The sequence below is a fragment of the Salvelinus alpinus genome, chromosome 20 (genome assembly GCF_045679555.1).
Source record: "Salvelinus alpinus chromosome 20, SLU_Salpinus.1, whole genome shotgun sequence".
Taxonomy (NCBI): Eukaryota; Metazoa; Chordata; class Actinopteri; order Salmoniformes; family Salmonidae; genus Salvelinus; species Salvelinus alpinus.
The window spans coordinates 28,385,301-28,403,722 of record NC_092105.1 but is presented as its reverse complement, the minus strand read 5'-3'; the positions used below and the strand labels follow the sequence as shown (position 1 = coordinate 28,403,722).

At 42.4% G+C, this 18,422-nt stretch overlaps 1 protein-coding gene across 1 annotated transcript in view; it reads right to left on the bottom strand.

Annotated features, from left to right (window-relative positions):
• Positions 1–18,422, bottom strand: part of LOC139546639 (titin-like) — a 185,365-nt gene that overhangs the window by 78,694 nt on the left and 88,249 nt on the right. The window contains exons 113-149 of the mRNA XM_071355254.1: positions 18,155–18,418; positions 17,916–18,055; positions 17,581–17,707; positions 17,189–17,455; positions 16,799–17,065; positions 16,420–16,686; positions 16,189–16,328; positions 15,937–16,063; positions 15,072–15,214; positions 12,983–13,106; positions 11,911–12,177; positions 11,667–11,764; positions 11,174–11,342; positions 10,670–10,936; positions 10,214–10,480; positions 9,716–9,994; positions 9,194–9,602; positions 8,912–9,036; positions 8,533–8,799; positions 8,173–8,442; positions 7,698–8,000; positions 7,274–7,576; positions 6,992–7,179; positions 6,672–6,786; positions 6,292–6,576; positions 6,035–6,186; positions 5,687–5,834; positions 4,833–5,010; positions 4,637–4,758; positions 4,235–4,522; positions 3,844–4,140; positions 3,546–3,732; positions 3,282–3,397; positions 1,023–1,322; positions 534–833; positions 343–448; positions 48–244 (exon numbers count right to left, since the gene is read on the bottom strand). Of these exons, the coding sequence (XP_071211355.1) occupies positions 48–244; positions 343–448; positions 534–833; positions 1,023–1,322; positions 3,282–3,397; positions 3,546–3,732; positions 3,844–4,140; positions 4,235–4,522; positions 4,637–4,758; positions 4,833–5,010; positions 5,687–5,834; positions 6,035–6,186; positions 6,292–6,576; positions 6,672–6,786; positions 6,992–7,179; positions 7,274–7,576; positions 7,698–8,000; positions 8,173–8,442; positions 8,533–8,799; positions 8,912–9,036; positions 9,194–9,602; positions 9,716–9,994; positions 10,214–10,480; positions 10,670–10,936; positions 11,174–11,342; positions 11,667–11,764; positions 11,911–12,177; positions 12,983–13,106; positions 15,072–15,214; positions 15,937–16,063; positions 16,189–16,328; positions 16,420–16,686; positions 16,799–17,065; positions 17,189–17,455; positions 17,581–17,707; positions 17,916–18,055; positions 18,155–18,418 (7,869 nt within the window). The remainder of the gene's footprint in view (positions 1–47; positions 245–342; positions 449–533; positions 834–1,022; positions 1,323–3,281; positions 3,398–3,545; positions 3,733–3,843; positions 4,141–4,234; positions 4,523–4,636; positions 4,759–4,832; positions 5,011–5,686; positions 5,835–6,034; positions 6,187–6,291; positions 6,577–6,671; positions 6,787–6,991; positions 7,180–7,273; positions 7,577–7,697; positions 8,001–8,172; positions 8,443–8,532; positions 8,800–8,911; positions 9,037–9,193; positions 9,603–9,715; positions 9,995–10,213; positions 10,481–10,669; positions 10,937–11,173; positions 11,343–11,666; positions 11,765–11,910; positions 12,178–12,982; positions 13,107–15,071; positions 15,215–15,936; positions 16,064–16,188; positions 16,329–16,419; positions 16,687–16,798; positions 17,066–17,188; positions 17,456–17,580; positions 17,708–17,915; positions 18,056–18,154; positions 18,419–18,422) is intronic.

The following is an 18,422-nucleotide window of genomic DNA, read 5'->3' as shown; positions in this document are numbered from 1 at the left end:
AGCCATAAAACACAGTGTTTTTACTTTAAAAACGGATAAAAACCCACCTGTTGGATCTTCAATAGCAATGATTTCTGTTGGTTCACTAGGGTGTCCAACACCGGCCTCATTCTCAGCACGAACCAGGAACTGAACCTCGGTTCCTTCAATGACGTCTGTCACTCTGTACTTGCAGTCAGCTCCTGAGGTCTTACCACACTTCACCCAGCGGGTGCCCAGTTTCTCCTTCTTTTCAATTGAGTATCTAATAGAATAAAATATTGCCAAATGTTATAAACATGCTTATACGACAAAAGTACACTCTATGACACTCCTATAACACTAGAGTTGACCAAAGTTTACCTCAGAACTGGTTTGCCACCATCATTCTTGGGGGCGTCCCACTGCAAGTCAACATGTCTCTTTGACACTCCATGGACAGAGAGATTATATGGTGGTCCAGGGGTAGCTGAAAATAGGAAACAGTACTTAGAAATGGACTAGTGAACACTAGTTACATACAGTAACACTATAAACATTAACTATGATCTTACTGAAAGTATCTTTAGCCATAATGGAGTCTTCCAGTTCACAGAATTCACTGGGTCCAACAGCATTCTCAGCAGCCACACGGAACACATAGAGGGAGCCTTCATTCAGTGGAGTGACCGTATACTTCAGCTCCTTCACAGTAGTGTCCACTGCCTGCCAGCCCTTACGCCTGACGTCCCTCTTCTCAACAATGTAGTTGGTGATGGGTGAACCACCATCCTTCTCTGGTACTGTCCACTTCAGCTCAGCACTGTTACTGGAAATGTTGATGACATCCAGCCAGCGTGGGGGTGTAGGAGGATCTGGAAAATGAATGCATCATCATCAACCATCAACTCAGTCAACCAACCATGACACACTGAACCGCTTCAGATGGAAATGATCTCAGTCGGTGTGTCACAAATGACACTCTATTCCCTATATAGTACACTACTTGTGACCATAACGTTAAAGGGAATAGGGTGCCATTTGGAACGCAGTCAGCTACTTACTGAGTCTCTCCTTGCACAGAACTGGATCGCTAGGCTCGCTGGGATCACTCTCCCCAGCGATGTTGACTGCAATGACCCTGAAGGAGTACTCCTGTCTGTCCATCAGGCCTCTCAGGAAGTGCTCCAGGATATTGATTCCTTCTGAAACCCGGACCCACTGCTCAGTTCCACTCTTCAGGAGCTCAATGATGTAGCCCTCGATCTTGGCACCACCGTCATGCTCAGGCTTGGTCCACTGTAGGAAGGCAGAGGTCTTGGCCACGTCTTTGACAGTTGGCTTACCAGGAGCCCATGGAGGATCTGTAGGAAAAGAAGACATGTTGTTTTGGTTAACAACATCACATTTCATAAACGATTAATGGTCTGTTGATTAAATACAATATATATATAAAAGTATGTGGACACCCCTTCCAATTAGTGGATTTGGCTATTTCAGCCATGCAATCTCCATAGACAACATTAGAAGTAGAATGGCCTTACTGAAGAGCTCAGTGACTTTCAATGTGGCACCGTCATAGGATGCCACCTTTCCAACAAGTCAGTTCGTAAAATTGCTGCCCTGCTAGAGCTGCCCCGGTTAAAAACTTCTTAGGGCTAGGCCTTTTTCTCTCAATTTCCACCTGAATGATGTGCCCAAAGTAAACTGCCTGTAGCTCAGGCCCTGAAGCCAGCATATGCATATAATTGGTACCATTGGAAAGAAAACACTTTGACGTTTTTAGAAATGTTAACATAATGTAGGAGAATATAACACAATAGATATGGTAGGAGAGAATCCAAAGAAAAGCCAACCGGATTTTCTTTTTTTTTGAGAGACCATGCTCTTACAATGGCAAGTATAAGAGCATACTGGAAATTAGCTCCCAGGATGCAATTCCTATGGCTTCCACGGGGTGTCAGCAGTCTATGTTCAAGGTTTCAGGCTTGTAACTTCCAAAACGAATAAGAAATATCAGTTTTAGTACAGGGACACAGTCTTGGAAATACTATGAAGAGAGGACACACCTGCTAAAATTGGTTTCCTATTGAACATACTTCTTTCCGTAAAAAATATTATAGTTTGATTACATTTTAGGGTAACTGAGGAGTATATAGAAATGTATGTTGACTTGTTGAAACAAAGTTTAGGGGTAGATTTTCGAATTCCTTTCTCTGCATGTTGAACGAGTGGATTACTCAAATCGATGGCACCAACTAATCAGACTTTTTGGGATATAAAGAAGGATTTTACCTAACAAAACGACACTACATGTTATAGCTGGGACCCTTTGGATGACAAATCAGAGGAAGATTTTCAAAAAGTAAGTGAATATTTAATCGCTATTTGTGAATTTATGAAACCTGAGCCCTAAAGTGCAGTTATTGTGAAGTGGAAGCGTCAAGGAGCAGCTCAGCCGCGAAGTGGTAGGTCAGACAAGCTCACAGAACAGGACCACCGAGTGCTGAAGCGCGTAGTGCGTAAAAATTGTCTGTCCTTGGTTGTAAAACTCACTTCCGAGGTCCACACTGCCTCTGGAAGCAACATTAGCACAAGAACTGTTCGTTGGGAGCTTTGTGAAATGGGTTTCCATGGTCGAGCAGCCACACGCAAGCCTAACATCATCATGCGCAATGCCCTGCGTTGGCTGGAGTGGTGTAAAGCTTGCCGCCATTGGACTCTGGAGCAGTGGAAATGCGTTCTCTGGAGTAATGAATCATGCTTCACCATTTGGCAGTCCGACGGACAAATCTGGGTTTGGCGGATGCCAGGAGAACGCTACCTACCCCAATGCATAGTGCATTGGTGGCTGAGTAATAATGGTCTGTTTTTCATGGTTCGGGCTAAGCCTCTTAGTTCCAGTGAAGGGAAGTCAACTTTTTGGAAACAGTTTGGGGAAGGCCCTTTCCTGTTTCAGCATGACAATGACCCCGTGCACAAAGAAAGGTCCATACAGAAATGGTTTGTTGAGATCGGTGTGGAAGAACTTGACTGGCGTGCACAGAGCCCTGACCTCAACCACATCAAACACCTTTGGGATGAATTGGAAGGCCGACTGCGAGCCAGGCCTAATCGCCTAATATTGGTGCCCGACCTCACTAATGCTCTTGTGGCTGAATGGAAGCAAGTTCCCGCAGCAGTGTTCCAACATCTAGCCTTCCCAGAAGAGTGGAGGCTGTTTAAGCAGCAAAGGTGGGGCCAACTCCATATTAATGCCCATGATTTTGGAATGAGATGTGTCCACATACTTTTGGTAATATAGTGATTGTTGGATGTATTACCAATAGGATCCTTGACCAAGATCTGGTCAGTTTCCTTGCTTGGTTTTCCAGGTCCGGCGAGATTCTCAGCCAAGACTCTGAACTTATACTTCTTCCTTGTGGGTAGTCCTTTGACTCTGCAAATCAGGAACAATCACATAATCAACACCACGATCAAATGAATAGCTACAACCAGAAATTAAATCAACACTGTCATTACTGCCTTCAATGACTAAAATGTAAGCATTACGATGTTAATTAACTAAATGTATTCTAACGTCTTACCTGAATGTTGTGTCTCTGATTGGGATCTTGTTGCATCTGATCCATCTGTTCTGGTCTGGTTCAAACCTCTCAACCCAGTACCCAGTGATAGGACTGCCACCATCCTCTTCAGGCTCATACCAATTCAGAGTCAGGCCATCTTTAACAATATCAGAAGGCTCCAGCTTGGTTGGCGCACCAGGAGAATCTGAAAACAACAGTTACAGACAATTTAGCAACAACCCAGAAAAGAAAATAATACTCTAAAGGAAATACAATTATATTGCTTTGACTAAATACAAACATAAACTTAACATACCAAAGGCATATCTGGCAATGATTGGCACATGTTCCGCTGGCACACCAATACCAAACTGGTTCTCAGCAAACACTCTGAAGATGTATTCCTTGAAAGCCGTCAGGTCGAGGGCCTTGAAGTTGGTCTCTTTGACAGTGGAGGAGAGCTTGTGCCAGATCTCGCTTTCTGCGGCTCTCCTCTCCACTATGTAGTTAGTGACCTTTGCACCTCCGTCATCTCTGGGAGGGTTCCAGGCCAGGAAACAGGACTTGTTGGTGATCTCAGAGATATCAAACGCAGCTGGAGGACCAGGCTTATCTGTTCAAGACAAATAGAAAACAATGTCAGAACATTAAAGAACACACTTTTAAACAAGTGTTTCCTCACAAATAAAGGTGACAAAATATGATACCTAGAATGTTGACGTCAACGGTTGCAGTAGCACGGCCACAGCTGTTGTGTGCTTCAATGATGTAGGTAGCTGTGTCCTCTCTTGTTGTCTTGCTGATAGTAACAACGGAGTGACCAGGCTTGTCGTCAATAGAAACTCTATCGTCACCCTTCAGAACCATGTCACCCTTGGTCCATTTTACTTTAGGTATGGGCTTTCCAAGAACATCAGCTGGAAGCTCAATCTTAGAGCCAGCTTTGGCGGTGAGTCCAGCAAGACATTTAACATCCAGAAGAATCTCTGGGGGGTCTGTGAGATTATACAGAAAATGTGTTATACTGATGATACAGAAACACATTTCAGCCACTATGCAAGATTATTCATGTTACATATACAGACATGGAGCATTTACGCAAAACATACCTTTAGGATCAACAGCCAAAATCTCATCTGTAGCCTTGCAGGGTTTGCTGGCACCCAGTCTGTTCAAGGCCTTCACACGGTAGGCGTACCACTGTCCCTCAATGAGACCAGTCACTTGCAATCTAAGAGAAAGTAAGTTAGCCTTTCAAAACAAAACAAAAAATGTCTTAGATCTTTTTTCTCTGGTTCTACTTACTTCAACTCAGGGACCTGATCTCCGCAGGACTCCCACTTGTCTGTGCCACGCTGGCACCTTTCTATGTTGTAGCCCTTGATTCCAGTACCGCCGTCCCACTTGGGTGGTTCCCAGGTCAGGAAGATGCCAGAAGCTGACTTGTCCCTCCATTTCAGGTTCTCAGGTGGGTCTGGCACGGCTTGAATTCAAAAGACAGGCATGTCAATGATTCAGAACAGTTCTAATTCAAATGACAGGCATGTCAATGATTCAGAACAGTTCTAATTCAAAAGACAGGCATGTCAATGATTCAGAACAGTTCTAATTCAAAAGACAGGCATGTCAATGATTCAGAACAGAACAGTTCTAATTCAAAAGACAGGCATGTCAATGATTCAGAACAGTTCTAATTCAAATGACAGGCATGTCAATGATTCAGAACAGTTCTAATTCAAATGACAGGCATGTCAATGATTCACAACAGTTCTAATTCAAATGACAGGCATGTCAATGATTCAGAACAGTTCTAATTCAAATGACAGGCATGTCAATGATTCAGAACAGTTCTAATTCAAAAGACAGGCATGTCAATGATTCAGAACAGTTCTAATTCAAATGACAGGCATGTCAATGATTCAGAACAGTTCTAATTCAAAAGACAGGCATGTCAATGATTCAGAACAGTTCTAATTCAAATGACAGGCATGTCAATGATAGTGAACAGCTAGAACTCAAATTACAGGTATGTCAATAACTGAGAAAAGTTCGAATTGAAATGACAGGTATGTCAATTATTGAGACGTCAAAACAATGGATCAAGTTCCCTTCACTTGAGTGCACAGCATAGGCATTGTCCTTGTTACTGTACTACTTACTGGCAGGGGAGGACACATTGACTGGCTCGTCAATATAGGCAGGCTCTCCTGGGCCACACTTGTTGCAGGCAGTAACCCTGAACAGATACTCTTTACCCTCAACGACATCAGTGACAGTGAACTCCTGGTCTTGAACACCAGTGATCACCTGGGGAAAGACAGTCAGTGACATGTGTTATTACATTTATAATAATCTTATTTCATGTATAACAGGGTATAAGCTGTGGCCAAAGATAGACTACCGAAGATTGTTCCAGCCTTATGTCCCAACCGGAAAAGAGGACAAAGTAACTAAGTTATTTCACATGTATATTGCTGTGTGGTTTAAAGATTTATGTTCATCCATACCTTGACCCAGGTCTTGCGGGATACGTCACGTTTCTCAATCTGGTAGCCAGTCAGAGGGCTTCCTCCATCATGCTCTGGCGCCTCCCACATCAGGTGCACATGTTGTCTGGTCACCTCGGCAACCTTGAAGTCTTTGGGTGCACTTGGGGATGCTAAAAAAAAAAAAGATGGATATGAAGGGAAAAGAAACAATTGCAGTTGACAATATCAAGATACAGTATGTTGTGTTTCACCACAAAGCTCATCAAGTCACTTACCGATAACGTTGACTTCAATCTCTCCGGAGCAACTGGTAATATCATTCTCCAGAGTAAGAGTGTATACACCTCTGTCTGGACGCACACTTGGAGTGATGGTCAGTTCTACGTAGGTACTCTTTGTAATCATGGACACACGTTCACCAGCAGTGAGTTCCTTATCAGCGAAGCTCCACTTTGCGTTTGGTGTGGGATATCCAGAGATAGGGACACGGATAGTAAGGGGATAAGGAACAATGACCTCCAGGCCATCCTTGAATCCACTCAGGTCCATTGTGGGGCCAACTGAAGATAGAAAATAATTACCATTGTTATGACAAATGCACAACATTTAAAATGATGAACGTCTTCAAGGTTAGTGAAAAGAGAACCAAATGTACCATGTGTATCATCAGCCAGCATGGGTCCCAGTGTGTTGGATGGGTCAGACACTCCAGCTGCATTCTCAGCCATCACCCTGTAGTTGTATTTTTTACCATATTTCAGGCCAGATATCTGAGGAAAATATGGAAGAGCAGTATTCAGAGTTGAGATAAGTGTAAGCAATTTAAGCAATTTAGACAATTTAGTAAATTGATGTCAATGGGAGACTTGCATTCAAGTCAGAATACAACACAAAACGTATGATAATTATACTACAAATATTATATGAAATCTCCAAGAAACCATTTAGGAGCTTTTCATCTTATAGGATAAATACCTTGTATGTGAGATCCTGGCAGAGCCTGGCGTTGCATCTGAGCCAATGGTCTGTTTCGTCCTGACATCTCTCAATGATGTAGCCAGTGATCATGCTGCCTCCATTCTTCAATGGGATCTCCCATGTCAGCTGGACTGAGTTCTTGTTCTGCTCTGAGGGTACCAGGTTCTGTGGTGGGCTTGGCCTCTCTGGAATAACAAAAACAAACATGTTTGTATGTTAAAACAGTGCATGTATTTCAGTAAAAACATTTCAGCAACTTTCAGAACTGAAATAACTTACCAATGGGGTCCATGATCTTAACTGGATTGGTAGCAGCACTTGGTTTGCCAATGCCAGCCTTGTTTTCAGCCATGACACGAAATATGTATTCCTTGTTCTCAATGACATCGTTGATGATCGCGCTGCGATCTGTTGCTTTAGTGATCATAGCCACAGCCCACTTCACAGAGGTCCTGTCACGGGACTCAATGATGTAGGATGTGATCTCAGACCCTCCGTCAGACACTGGTTTTTCCCAGGAGACTGTGGCACCAAACTTACTCACGTTTCCAACACTCACATCCTGAGGAGCATCAGGAACATCTGAAATATAACGCCAGGTTGTAATTCACTTTTCTGGTCGACAGTTCATTGTTGGAACCAGTTACGTTTGAATAATGATACTGCATGAGGTGATTATTACAATATCAAATAGTTTGCTTACCAAACTTGTTCTTGGCATAAACACCAGGTTTCTCTGTCTCAACATTTGGTCCACTGCCCACTCTGTTGCGAGCACAAACACGGAATAGGTACATGGATTCCCTCTGGAGTCCGGTGACAGTGTATTCTGGAGCGTCGGAGCGGTCAGTTGCAAGAGTCCATGTCTTGCGCTTGACATCACGCCTCTCCACCAAGTATGTAATGATCTTGCTGCCACCATCGCTCTCTGGCTCTTCCCAGACCAGGCTGACCTCACCATCGGCGGTGTCAACCACGTGAAGGCTCTTCACGGGTCCAGGGACATCTGTGGGAGGCAAAAATACATGAATAAATGGAATCCATATGAACAACAACAAATTCCAAGAAAAAGATCCCTTCCAAGAAAAATATAATTTCCAAGAAAAATGTTCCTTCCATGAAAAATATCCTTTCCCGTTATCCATTCAAATACAAGAGTGGATTGAAAGGCAACTTACCAATGACATCCAGAGTAATGAATGCCTCTCCCTGTCCGTGTTTGTTCTTGATGATAACCTTGTATTGTCCCTGATCGGACTTCTTAGGGTCCTTCAGCCTGTATTCTGTGCTGTCCCCAACGGTGTGGATGTTGTCCTTGGGCAGGCTGACGTTATCATAGAACCACTCAGCCTCAGCTTTAGGATACGCGCTGTAGGGCACGAACATGACGATGGGCTTTCCAGCGTCTGTTACTAAGCTCTGATCCATAGTCTTGATATTTGGCTTAGCTGTAGAGGAATAAACAATTATAAGATCAAATAATAAAAGGATTGATTTATTGTGGAATCGGAGAGGATATGAAGCCTATGATGACATACCTGCCAGTTCCAGCTTGGCTCTGGCATCCTTGTCTTTGGCGATGATTCTGTACTCTCCCTGGTCACGAGGCCTGATCTCACACACCTGGAGTCTGTGGATCTTGCCCTCGCTCATCATCTGGTACTTGTCACCCTGGACAATGGTCATGTTGTTCCTCAACCATTTGACCTCAACTCTGTCTTTGTTGAGCTCCACCTCAAACACAATATCAGAGCCTGGAGGCTCAAACACATCCTGAGGTGGTCTGACAATCTCAACTGCGGTCTCTGGAATAAAGATTACACAAGAAATTGAATTTGTGAAACATGAATTCATACAGAACGGTTAGAAAAATGGACTCACACAAACAGAATCATAGAATGAATTCAAGAGGCTTGCCTTCAACAAAGAGTTGGGCATGTGATCTCCTTTCATCGACGCCACAAGAATATTCACACTCATCATCTGGTCTGCACTCCTTGATACGCAGCCTGCAGGTCTTGCCCTCTTTTTCAAAGATGTACCTTGCAAAAAACAAATGGATAATGTTACAATACGCTTTTCTGTATTTAATGAAAATCCTGGGGTGGCCCGTAGGGGCAAATGAGCTTTTAAGATTTAGTTTCAGTGTCAATAAAGCGACAGTGACCGTGCCTCATAGCAGTCTAAAGGTTTTCCTACCTTGGTCCCTCTCTGATCTCACGTCCATTCCTGTACCATTTCACCTCAGCCTTCTCCTTGGTGAGTTTGCAGGTGAACTCAGCATCCTCAAACTCAGTGATGGTCTGGTCTTTGAGTTGTGCGGAGAAGTCAGTGGGGGCTTCGCTGATGATCATCTCAGCTGTAGACTTGTCATCACCAGCCATGACGGTGTATTCACCCTCATCAGCAAGAGTACAGTCCTTGATGGTCAGTGTGTGCTTGTATTGGTCCACCCTGTAGAGGATGCGTTTGCTGAGTGTGATCTCCTGACCAGCCTTCATCCATTTCAGAGTAACCTTCAGCCTGTTGACCTTGCAAGAGAAGCTAACAGTCTTCTTTTCCTGTGTGTCGCAGTCCTCAAGAGGTACAATGATCTTCAGACTCTCCTCTGTTGACAAAACAAAGAAGTCAGTTAGTCATGTAGCTCAATTCAAACAAAAATAAGACATACTACTACATGAAATTAGCAATTGGTCAAATTGATAACAAAAATGTGTTCACCTTTTACGGTAAGTTTGCCAGAGCTCTTGGCATGTTCACCACGGTGGTTTGTCAATGTAATAGTATAGTTCCCTTCATCTGACTTCTCAGCATCCTTGATCCTCAGAGAGAACACGTTGTCTTTCTGGATCATGACGAACTTGCTGCTCTCAAACATGGTCTCATCGTTCTTCAGCCACTTAGCTTTAGCTCCCTCAGTGTTCACCTCACAGTTGAAGACCATCTCTTGTCCCTCTTTAGCTTCTGTGTCTTTGATTGGTGTAATGATCCTGAGTTTTTCTGTGGAAATCAAAGTGAAAGAAACACAAGTTAGTAGATCTAATTAATTATTTCCCCAAGGCTGCCTCTAAGAAAATCTTAGAAGAATATTACTTTATTGTCCAATTGTACAGGTCTAACGGAAAATGTACTTTATTGCAACCACTCCGAAAGACACATATACTGTACACATACAGATTGGAGAGGTTGGAATAGAAAATAAACATATTGATGACATACCAAGAACAAACAGGTCAGCTGTAGCTCTGGTGGTACCAATGAGGGCAACATAGGCTCCCTCATCCTTGGGTTCAGAGTTCTTGATAACAAGTATTCTTCTCTTGCCATCACAGACAATGTCGTACTTGTCCCCTTTTTCTAGCTCCTGATCATCCTTCATCCATTTGACAATGAATGTGTCTTTAGAGACTGAGCAGACAAACTCAGCCTTTTCTCCCTCAACCACCTCCTGACTCTGAGGCTTGGAGATAAACTCAGCAGCCAGTTCTGGAAGAACAAAAACAGATTAGTGTATATGCTCTCATTTTCCACAAATACTTTTACCTGCATCCCTTGATTTGGTTTTCATAATAGTACTGCCAGTGTGGAGCCACTACCCAGGATATTTAACTTTCTCCACCGGACAAAGGTCTTTAACTGACTAAATTAAACAGAGCTCATGTCTGATTTCATTACCATTTATTTTCAGGTTTCCAGTTGTCTGTGAGCTGGACAATTTGCAATGGTACTCTCCAGCATCATCTGTTTTGAGATCCTGAATGATGAGTATCCTCTTCCTGCCATCTACGATCTGATCGTATCTTCCTCCCTCTGGCAGTTCCTGGTCTCCTTTATACCACATGACATCAGCATCGGCCTTTGACACTTCACAAATCATCTTCACGCTGTCTGTTTCTGTTCCCTCCACGTTAGACAGGTTCCTGGTGAACCTAGCCTCTTCCTCTGCAAAGGAAATACAATATAACCATTAAGTCAATACATTATGATAAGTCGATTATAGTATATAACATTAAAATGAATTAATTTGCCTGTGTCCCAAATGGCACCCTAATCCTTATATAGTGCCATACTTTTGACCAGATCCCTATGTGGGCCCTGGTCAAAAGTAGTACACTATATAGAGAATAGGGTGCCATTTGGGATTCACCCTTTGAAGCAGAGAAAGTGTGCCAGACTCACCAATGACTGTAAGCATGCCGGAGGATTTGGAGACCTTTGCATCACATTCATATTCTGCTTCATCATCGAACACTGATTTGTGGATGATGAGAATGTGTTGGCGACCTTCGGCAATTATTTCATATTTCTTTCCCTTTCTGATTTCACTGCTGTCCTTCAACCAACGGACCTGTTTCCAGAAACAGCCATAAAACAAGGACATTACAATGACGGTACAATAATGTTAAGATGTACTGATGTACTGACAATTAAGGGAGAAAAATGTAACAGCAGCGTAAAAGGTTGAAAAACAGTGGAAGACAGGAAACACAACCAAGTCTCAGTCTTAATATTATGTTTTGTAACTCCACATGCAACTATATTATATTGTTATACACATAAGAAGGTGTATTTAATGTGCATTTGAAAACAAGAGGTGTGTGCATGTGTTGTGTGGGGGTTGGGAGAGTGGTAGGGTCCGGGAGGTAGGGGGTGAAGGGTCAGGAATCAATACCTTGACATTTTCGCGAGATACTTCACATTCAAATCTGGCAGAGTCCTTTTCTTTGACCTCAACATCATGGAGTGGCGTAGAGAACTCAACATGTGGAGCTGTAAGGACACGGTCATAGTATTAATACACCCGTATGCCAAATACACAAAAGTGTAGTCTTAACAACAAACAAACAAACAATATCAAAAGGTTTTTAATTTATACTTTAACAAACAAACAATATAATTATCTATACTTTACTTACGTTCAACGTTAAGGAAGCAAGAGGTTTTGAATTCTGAGGCGTCGCAGGTATATGTTTTTGAATCATCAAGAGTGCAGCCATGAATGATTAGTCTTCTCTTGCGGCCATCGGCAACAATGTCATATTTCTTAGTTTTGCGTATCTCCTGTCCGTCCTGGAACCACGTGACCTCAGCATTTTCTCTGGAGACTTCACACTCCAAAGTAGCAGTAGCCTCTTCCTCAACTGTCTGGTCCTCCAGAGGCTTGCTGAACTCAATTGGTGGCTCTGTGAGTTCACACATGAATTACACATGATGACTTTACATATCATAACAGCTTAGGAAACCAACAAACTCATTTGACCAAATTCTATTAGTACCACGAACTATTATTATTGTTATGGTCCCTCTTTAGATTAAGTGGCCTAAAACATATATTTTTTTGACTTGGTAGTTACAAAGGCAGGTACAGTTACAGTGTAAGCTACACATTCCGTTACGTAATTCCTTCAACCTGTTTGTTGTTTGGCAATTACTGTACATATTCATTCTTTTAATACATTTGTATTCAAATTTAACATTGTGGGTACACCTCTCCTCACTCTGTTATAAAAGCATACATGACTGTCTCACAGGCTCTCATTTCATACTTAACACATCATTACTTGCTGATGGGCATCTCATTTAATTCAGACTGGTTGGGTAGATCATGCTCCCACACCATTCACACCTGACCCACCTACATTATATTTTTGTCTGTGCTTTGCATCAAGGAGACAAATATTGTCTAAAGAAATCTGAATCTATGTCACAATGTGTACTCACACAGTACTTATACTCTGTCTACCTATGTAAATGCAAGGTAAATACTGGCCATTTAATGTAAAGTGGAATCATTGCGTTACTATGAACCTGGTCTATATAGCACCATATTTATCTGTCCAGTATGCTTTATAGAGTAAATATTGTGACTATATTGTTGTTTAACCTTATCGAATTCACAAAAAAACAGGTCTCCATGTTGGTTAAGAGAGCAGTTGGGGCAAGAATCTCTATAACAACCACAACTAAATACCACAAACCGCAACCTACCATTCACATGTAGTCTGGCCTCAATCTGGAAATCCTTTGCAGTGAGTTTAACTTCCCCATCCTCTGAAATCTTGACATCTCTGAGAGTCAGAGTGTGAGTTTTGCCTTCTGCTCGGGTGACCACCTGTGCAAATCAAGCAGTTTGATTAATCAGGTGGACGATGACAGCTATGGGTGGTCAAGCTATTTACTTCTTCCCCTGAATGAACATCAGCAGCTGGTGACAAGGGACTGAAGGGGCCCTAGGCTCAATTTTAACTCCTGTTGCCATCTGACTCCTCCACTTTCCCAAAGCTTGGGTGAGGTGGTTAACTAAGACAAAACTTTCCCAGTCCTTTGTAGTAGGTGTTCCATAAAGTCATCACTTTCCTCTTGACTGTAAACAATATAGAACTACCGCTTATGGTACAGTGGTACAGCAATCACAGTCATACGTTCTATAGTTTTTCCCCTATTACAAATAGTCATGACATGCCTAATGACATATGTGAAAACATGAGGATCATAGCAGTTCATTCACAGGCCTTTGGCAAATGATTATCGAGCAGTTATTTAGCTGTATCTATTGCAAGATAGACTGTATATTCTTTTGCACACAAGAGATTTCAAACAACTTTAAACAGCCACTTTAAAACAACAACCCTGCAGGAAGGGTACCACATGAGGGAGGAGGATGTCTTCCCTATAACGCACAGCGTTGAGATTGCCTGCAATGACAACAAGCTCAGTCCGATGATGCTGTGACACACCGCCCCAGACCATGACGGACCCTCCACCTCCAAATCAATCCCACTCCAGAGTACAGGCCTCGGTGTAACGCTCATTCCCTCGACGATAAATGCAAATCCGACCATTACCCCTTATGAGACAAAACTGCGACTCATCAGTGACGAACACTTTTTGTCAGTCATGTCTGGTCCAGCAACGGTGGGTTTGTGCCCATAGACGACATTGTTGCCGGTGATGTCTGGTGAGGACCTGCCTTACAACAGGCCTACAAGCCCTCAGTCCAGCCTCTCTCAGCCTATTGCGGACAGTCTGAGCACTGATGGAGGGATTGTGTGTTCCTGGTTGTTGCCATCCTGTACATGTCCCGCAGGTGTAATGTCCGTGTGTACCGATCCTGTGCAGGTGTTGTTACACGTGGTCTGCCACTGCGAGTACGATCAGCTGTCCGTTTATGGTTCATTGAACAAGCACAGGAAACCCTTTACAATGAAGATCTGTGTTATTTGGATTTCTACGAATTACCTTGAAAGACAGAGGCCTGAAAAAGGGACTTTTCATTTTTTGCTGCGTTTATCTAACTAATTGTAACTGAAGAGAAAACCAGGCTACACAACATCGTAAATCAACCTATCATATAATGTTTCACACTTCAAATCCACAGGAATGAATTAAATAATTAGATATGTACAGGTCTAACGCAACACATTTCAGATTTTAAAATGATAACTGTGAAATAGCTCTTCAAGCCACCTGCCATTGGACGCACACACTTGAAGAGGTTAAAAATAACTAGAAGAACGCTTACAGGGCAGAAAAGCCCTCCTGCGTTATCTCAAAACCCAGATCAAATCCCCAACTGGAATCCTGCTCCTCACAGGTCCATATATGCAGAAAGCATGTAGGTTGCACATGCAAGAAAATTAAAACAAAATGTATAAAAGTAAATAATGTATAAAAGTAAATAATGCAACAGGACAATCCATTTAAATTAAACAAACATTTGGAATAAAATTAAGGTAAACATAGGAGATAGTTGAGATCATGTTAAAACACTTAAATTATTTGGGGTATGAGAATAGGTGATAATCCAGGTAGTAAATTCCGTGACAACATGTATTTGTCAAAAGCTGAAGAACATTCGCACATCCAGGTACTTTCCACAGGTGCTGGAGTTGTAGGCAAACTCATGGAAAACAGAAAGGAAAACGCCGGAGCAGTGTGCAGCTTTTTCCTTTGTTTAACATATATTTGTCAGTCATATAGAAAAACTGTTGTTTATAAGTACAGTTCAAAGTCTTGGCATGTTTCCATATCAATTACTTGAGGTGTTGTCAGTGTTTAAGATGGTATAAACACTTACTCTGTCACTTGGCTCCAACTTTGCACCCCCTAGGAACCATTCCACAGCAATTCCTTCATATGACAGTTCACAGTCGAAAGTGGCGGTCTCCCCGGCAGTAACAGTTACATCCTTGAGAGGCCGCAGCAGGCCGATCACTCGCGCTTTAGATTGAGGAGAAAACATCGTTAGTCATTCCAAAATCCCAAGAGAAACCGGTAAATCCTTAACTGCTAATCCTCATTTTTGCGGATCCCCTGATGGCCGGCCACTGCTCTGGAGCCCTGTAAACCACCAGGAAAACTGCTAGGACTAACGCAGAGGGACTTGTCATTGGGGGGGCCTTTCTCATTTGCATACCCAGTTTCCTTGAGATCTATATGGTCAGCAGAAAACTTTGAAGTAAGGCAGGTTGTACATTAGCTCTGCCAATCACTAACCGCCCACTCTAGATAAGGCATGTGGCTTCTAAAATAGCCACAACACCTGATTGGCCATTAGCCCACGCCCTGCCAAACCATCGACTAGGCAATCTGTCCCTGTCAATCAACCTGTTGGAATTCTCCCTTAGTCCTCCCTTGTAAAACAAACTTTTGACACCTACTTAAAAGGGGCTGTAAATGCCTGACTACATCCTCATCTGAAAGCTCTGGGGTTTCCTTATTCAACTAACAGTTGGGACAATGTATCATTCAAACCCACCATAAACACATTTTTACTGATTAAATGTACTCCTAAGGGCAATTTAAACAAACGTTATTGGACACTTAAATGTTTTTGTTGGTGGCCCACTTGATGGTATGCATATCTTACAAAGTGTGGCTTTAACAAATCAGTGTTTATCTAATTGTCAGATAAATGTGTGAGTGTATTAAATCATTCTCACCTTTAACTCTAAGCTGAGCATTGGATTTAGCATTGGCAGCCTGGAAGTCAACTTCTCCGGCCTGATCCATGCGAACGTTGTACAGGATCAGCACATGCCTTGTACCCTCCTCCTTAATCTCACAGTCCTTGAAAGATAATACACAAACAGTCACTAAGTGATCATCATCAAGCGATTTTTTTTCTCAGCCACTATGAAAAGTAGTAAGGAACGTCCAATAATGCAGTAATAATAATATGGATATTTTCTTACAGCAGACTGATGAAGGGCCTCTCCCTTGAGTTTCCAGTGACCATGTACTTCCTCCTCAGAGATCTCAGTCTCAAACTTGGCAATTTCAGTTTCTGTGACTTCCACGCTGTACAGGGGCCTGACAAACTTAATGTCACGCTCTGTAGAACAAACACAAAGACAAGTGTTTGTATGAATGAAAGAAAAGACACTGCATCCCTCAAATGCTGAGCTAAAAACACTAAAGGATACCTTCAATGTTGAGCTTGGCCGTAGTTTTATCCGAATCACAATCACAGGTGTATTCTCCAATGTCGGCTTTCTCTGTCTTCTTAATGATCAGCATACGCCTCTTTCCATCGGCTTTGATGGCCACATTCTTGGAGGGAGTGATTTGCTGGCCACCTTTGAACCATTTCACCTCTGCATTGGGCTTGCTCAGTTCACAAACCATTGTCAGTTCATCCTTCTCAGTGACTGAGTAGTCGTGCAGTTTTGTCGTGAAGTAAGGCTTTCCCTCTGTTGATGAAAAAGAAACCATGATGAGTTGTGTGTGTGATATTTCACTTTCGACAACGGTAACTCACCTGTTTCGCCAACAACGTTTCAAGGATTTTAACGGTATACTAACCGAGGACTGTGAGCATGGCCTCTGAGCTTTTGCCCATGGCTTCTACTTTGATCATTGATGTGTCATCAATGGACACCTCCTTGAAGGTCAATTTGTGCATCGTGCCATCGTCTGACATGTGCACAACTTTGCTGGGATGCAAACGCACACCGTTCTTGTACCAGGTGACCTGGATGTTGTCATGTGAGAGTTCAATACTGAACTCTGCCGTCTCACGCTCCTTGACAGTGACATCCTTAATGGGCTTGACAAACTCAAGGCGAATTCCTGATAAGACATTCAATTCATAAGAAATTAAATCATCGTCATCGTGAGAAGATCAATTTCAATCACTTGTAATGAATTGAATCAGGATTTAAACAGGAAGCACAAAATATATCTTCAGATTACCTTGGATAACTAGTTTGCCAGTGGTTCTCTTGTCCTCTGCCTCAAATATGTACTTAGCTTCATCCTCATATGCGGCAGATTTGACCACCAGAGTGTGTCTTTTTCCCTCATGGGTAATATCAAACTTATCATCAGCTGTCAACTCATGAGATCCCTTGAACCAACGGAAGCTCTTGGGTTCTCTTGACACCTCACACTCAAATCTGGCCTCATCCTTTTCATACACTTGCACATCACTCAAAGGTGTGACAAATGTAATAGGACTCTCTGTAATTCAGAAGGAAACAGAGACAATGTGGCATCGTGGCAATGCGTAGAATACCACCACTGAAAGTATTTACATTTACATTATCAGATTAGATCACCAACCAAATGTTTATTTTTAATCTCACCTTTCACTTTCAGATTAGCAACACATTTAGCATTGGCAGCTGTAAATCCAATCTCCCCTGACAAGGGGGCCTTGAGATTGTACAATATCAGCGTGTGCTTTGCACCGTCCTCTATGATTTCAATGTCCTGTAAGTAGTGGTAAAATTAATGTGGAAAATTGTCCAGATTAGATGAAGACGAAGAGGAAAGGGAGGAAGGAGGAGGAGAATGCTATAGGCTGTTTCATTATAATATTTCAAGATAACGTAATGGATGTGAATGAATGATCACGGAATTGATATGAGTTGTAGAATGGTAAAACAACAGTGAGAATTATTTGGTCTATTTAACATACAGGGGATTGAGTAAGGACTTCTCCGTTCAGTTTCCACTGGCCATGGACATCATCTTCAGAGATTTCTACCTCAAAACGAGCGGTCTCACCATCAAAGACCTCAACGCCATACATTGGGCGAGTTATCTTTATATCTCGAGCTGCAATTCAGGATTGAGAACATTACAATTACAAGAAAAAACGCACGAATGTTCTCAAAATAAATGTTTGTTCTATGACAAACATTTGTAATTGCTTACCCTCGATGTTAATATTTGCCAGGGTTTTGTCCGTTCCACAATCACATATGTATTGTCCCTTATCTCTGTCATCCACTTTCTTAATGGACAACACTCTTCGATTCGCTTCAGCACTTATGGTTACCATCTTAGAGGCCTTAATTTCAGTCTCATTATGGTACCACATGACTGGGACATCTTTGCTGAGTTCACAGTCCAGAGTTACTTCGTCTTTCTCGACTGCAGTATAATCCTGCAACTTCACTACGAAGTATGCATCACCCTCTGG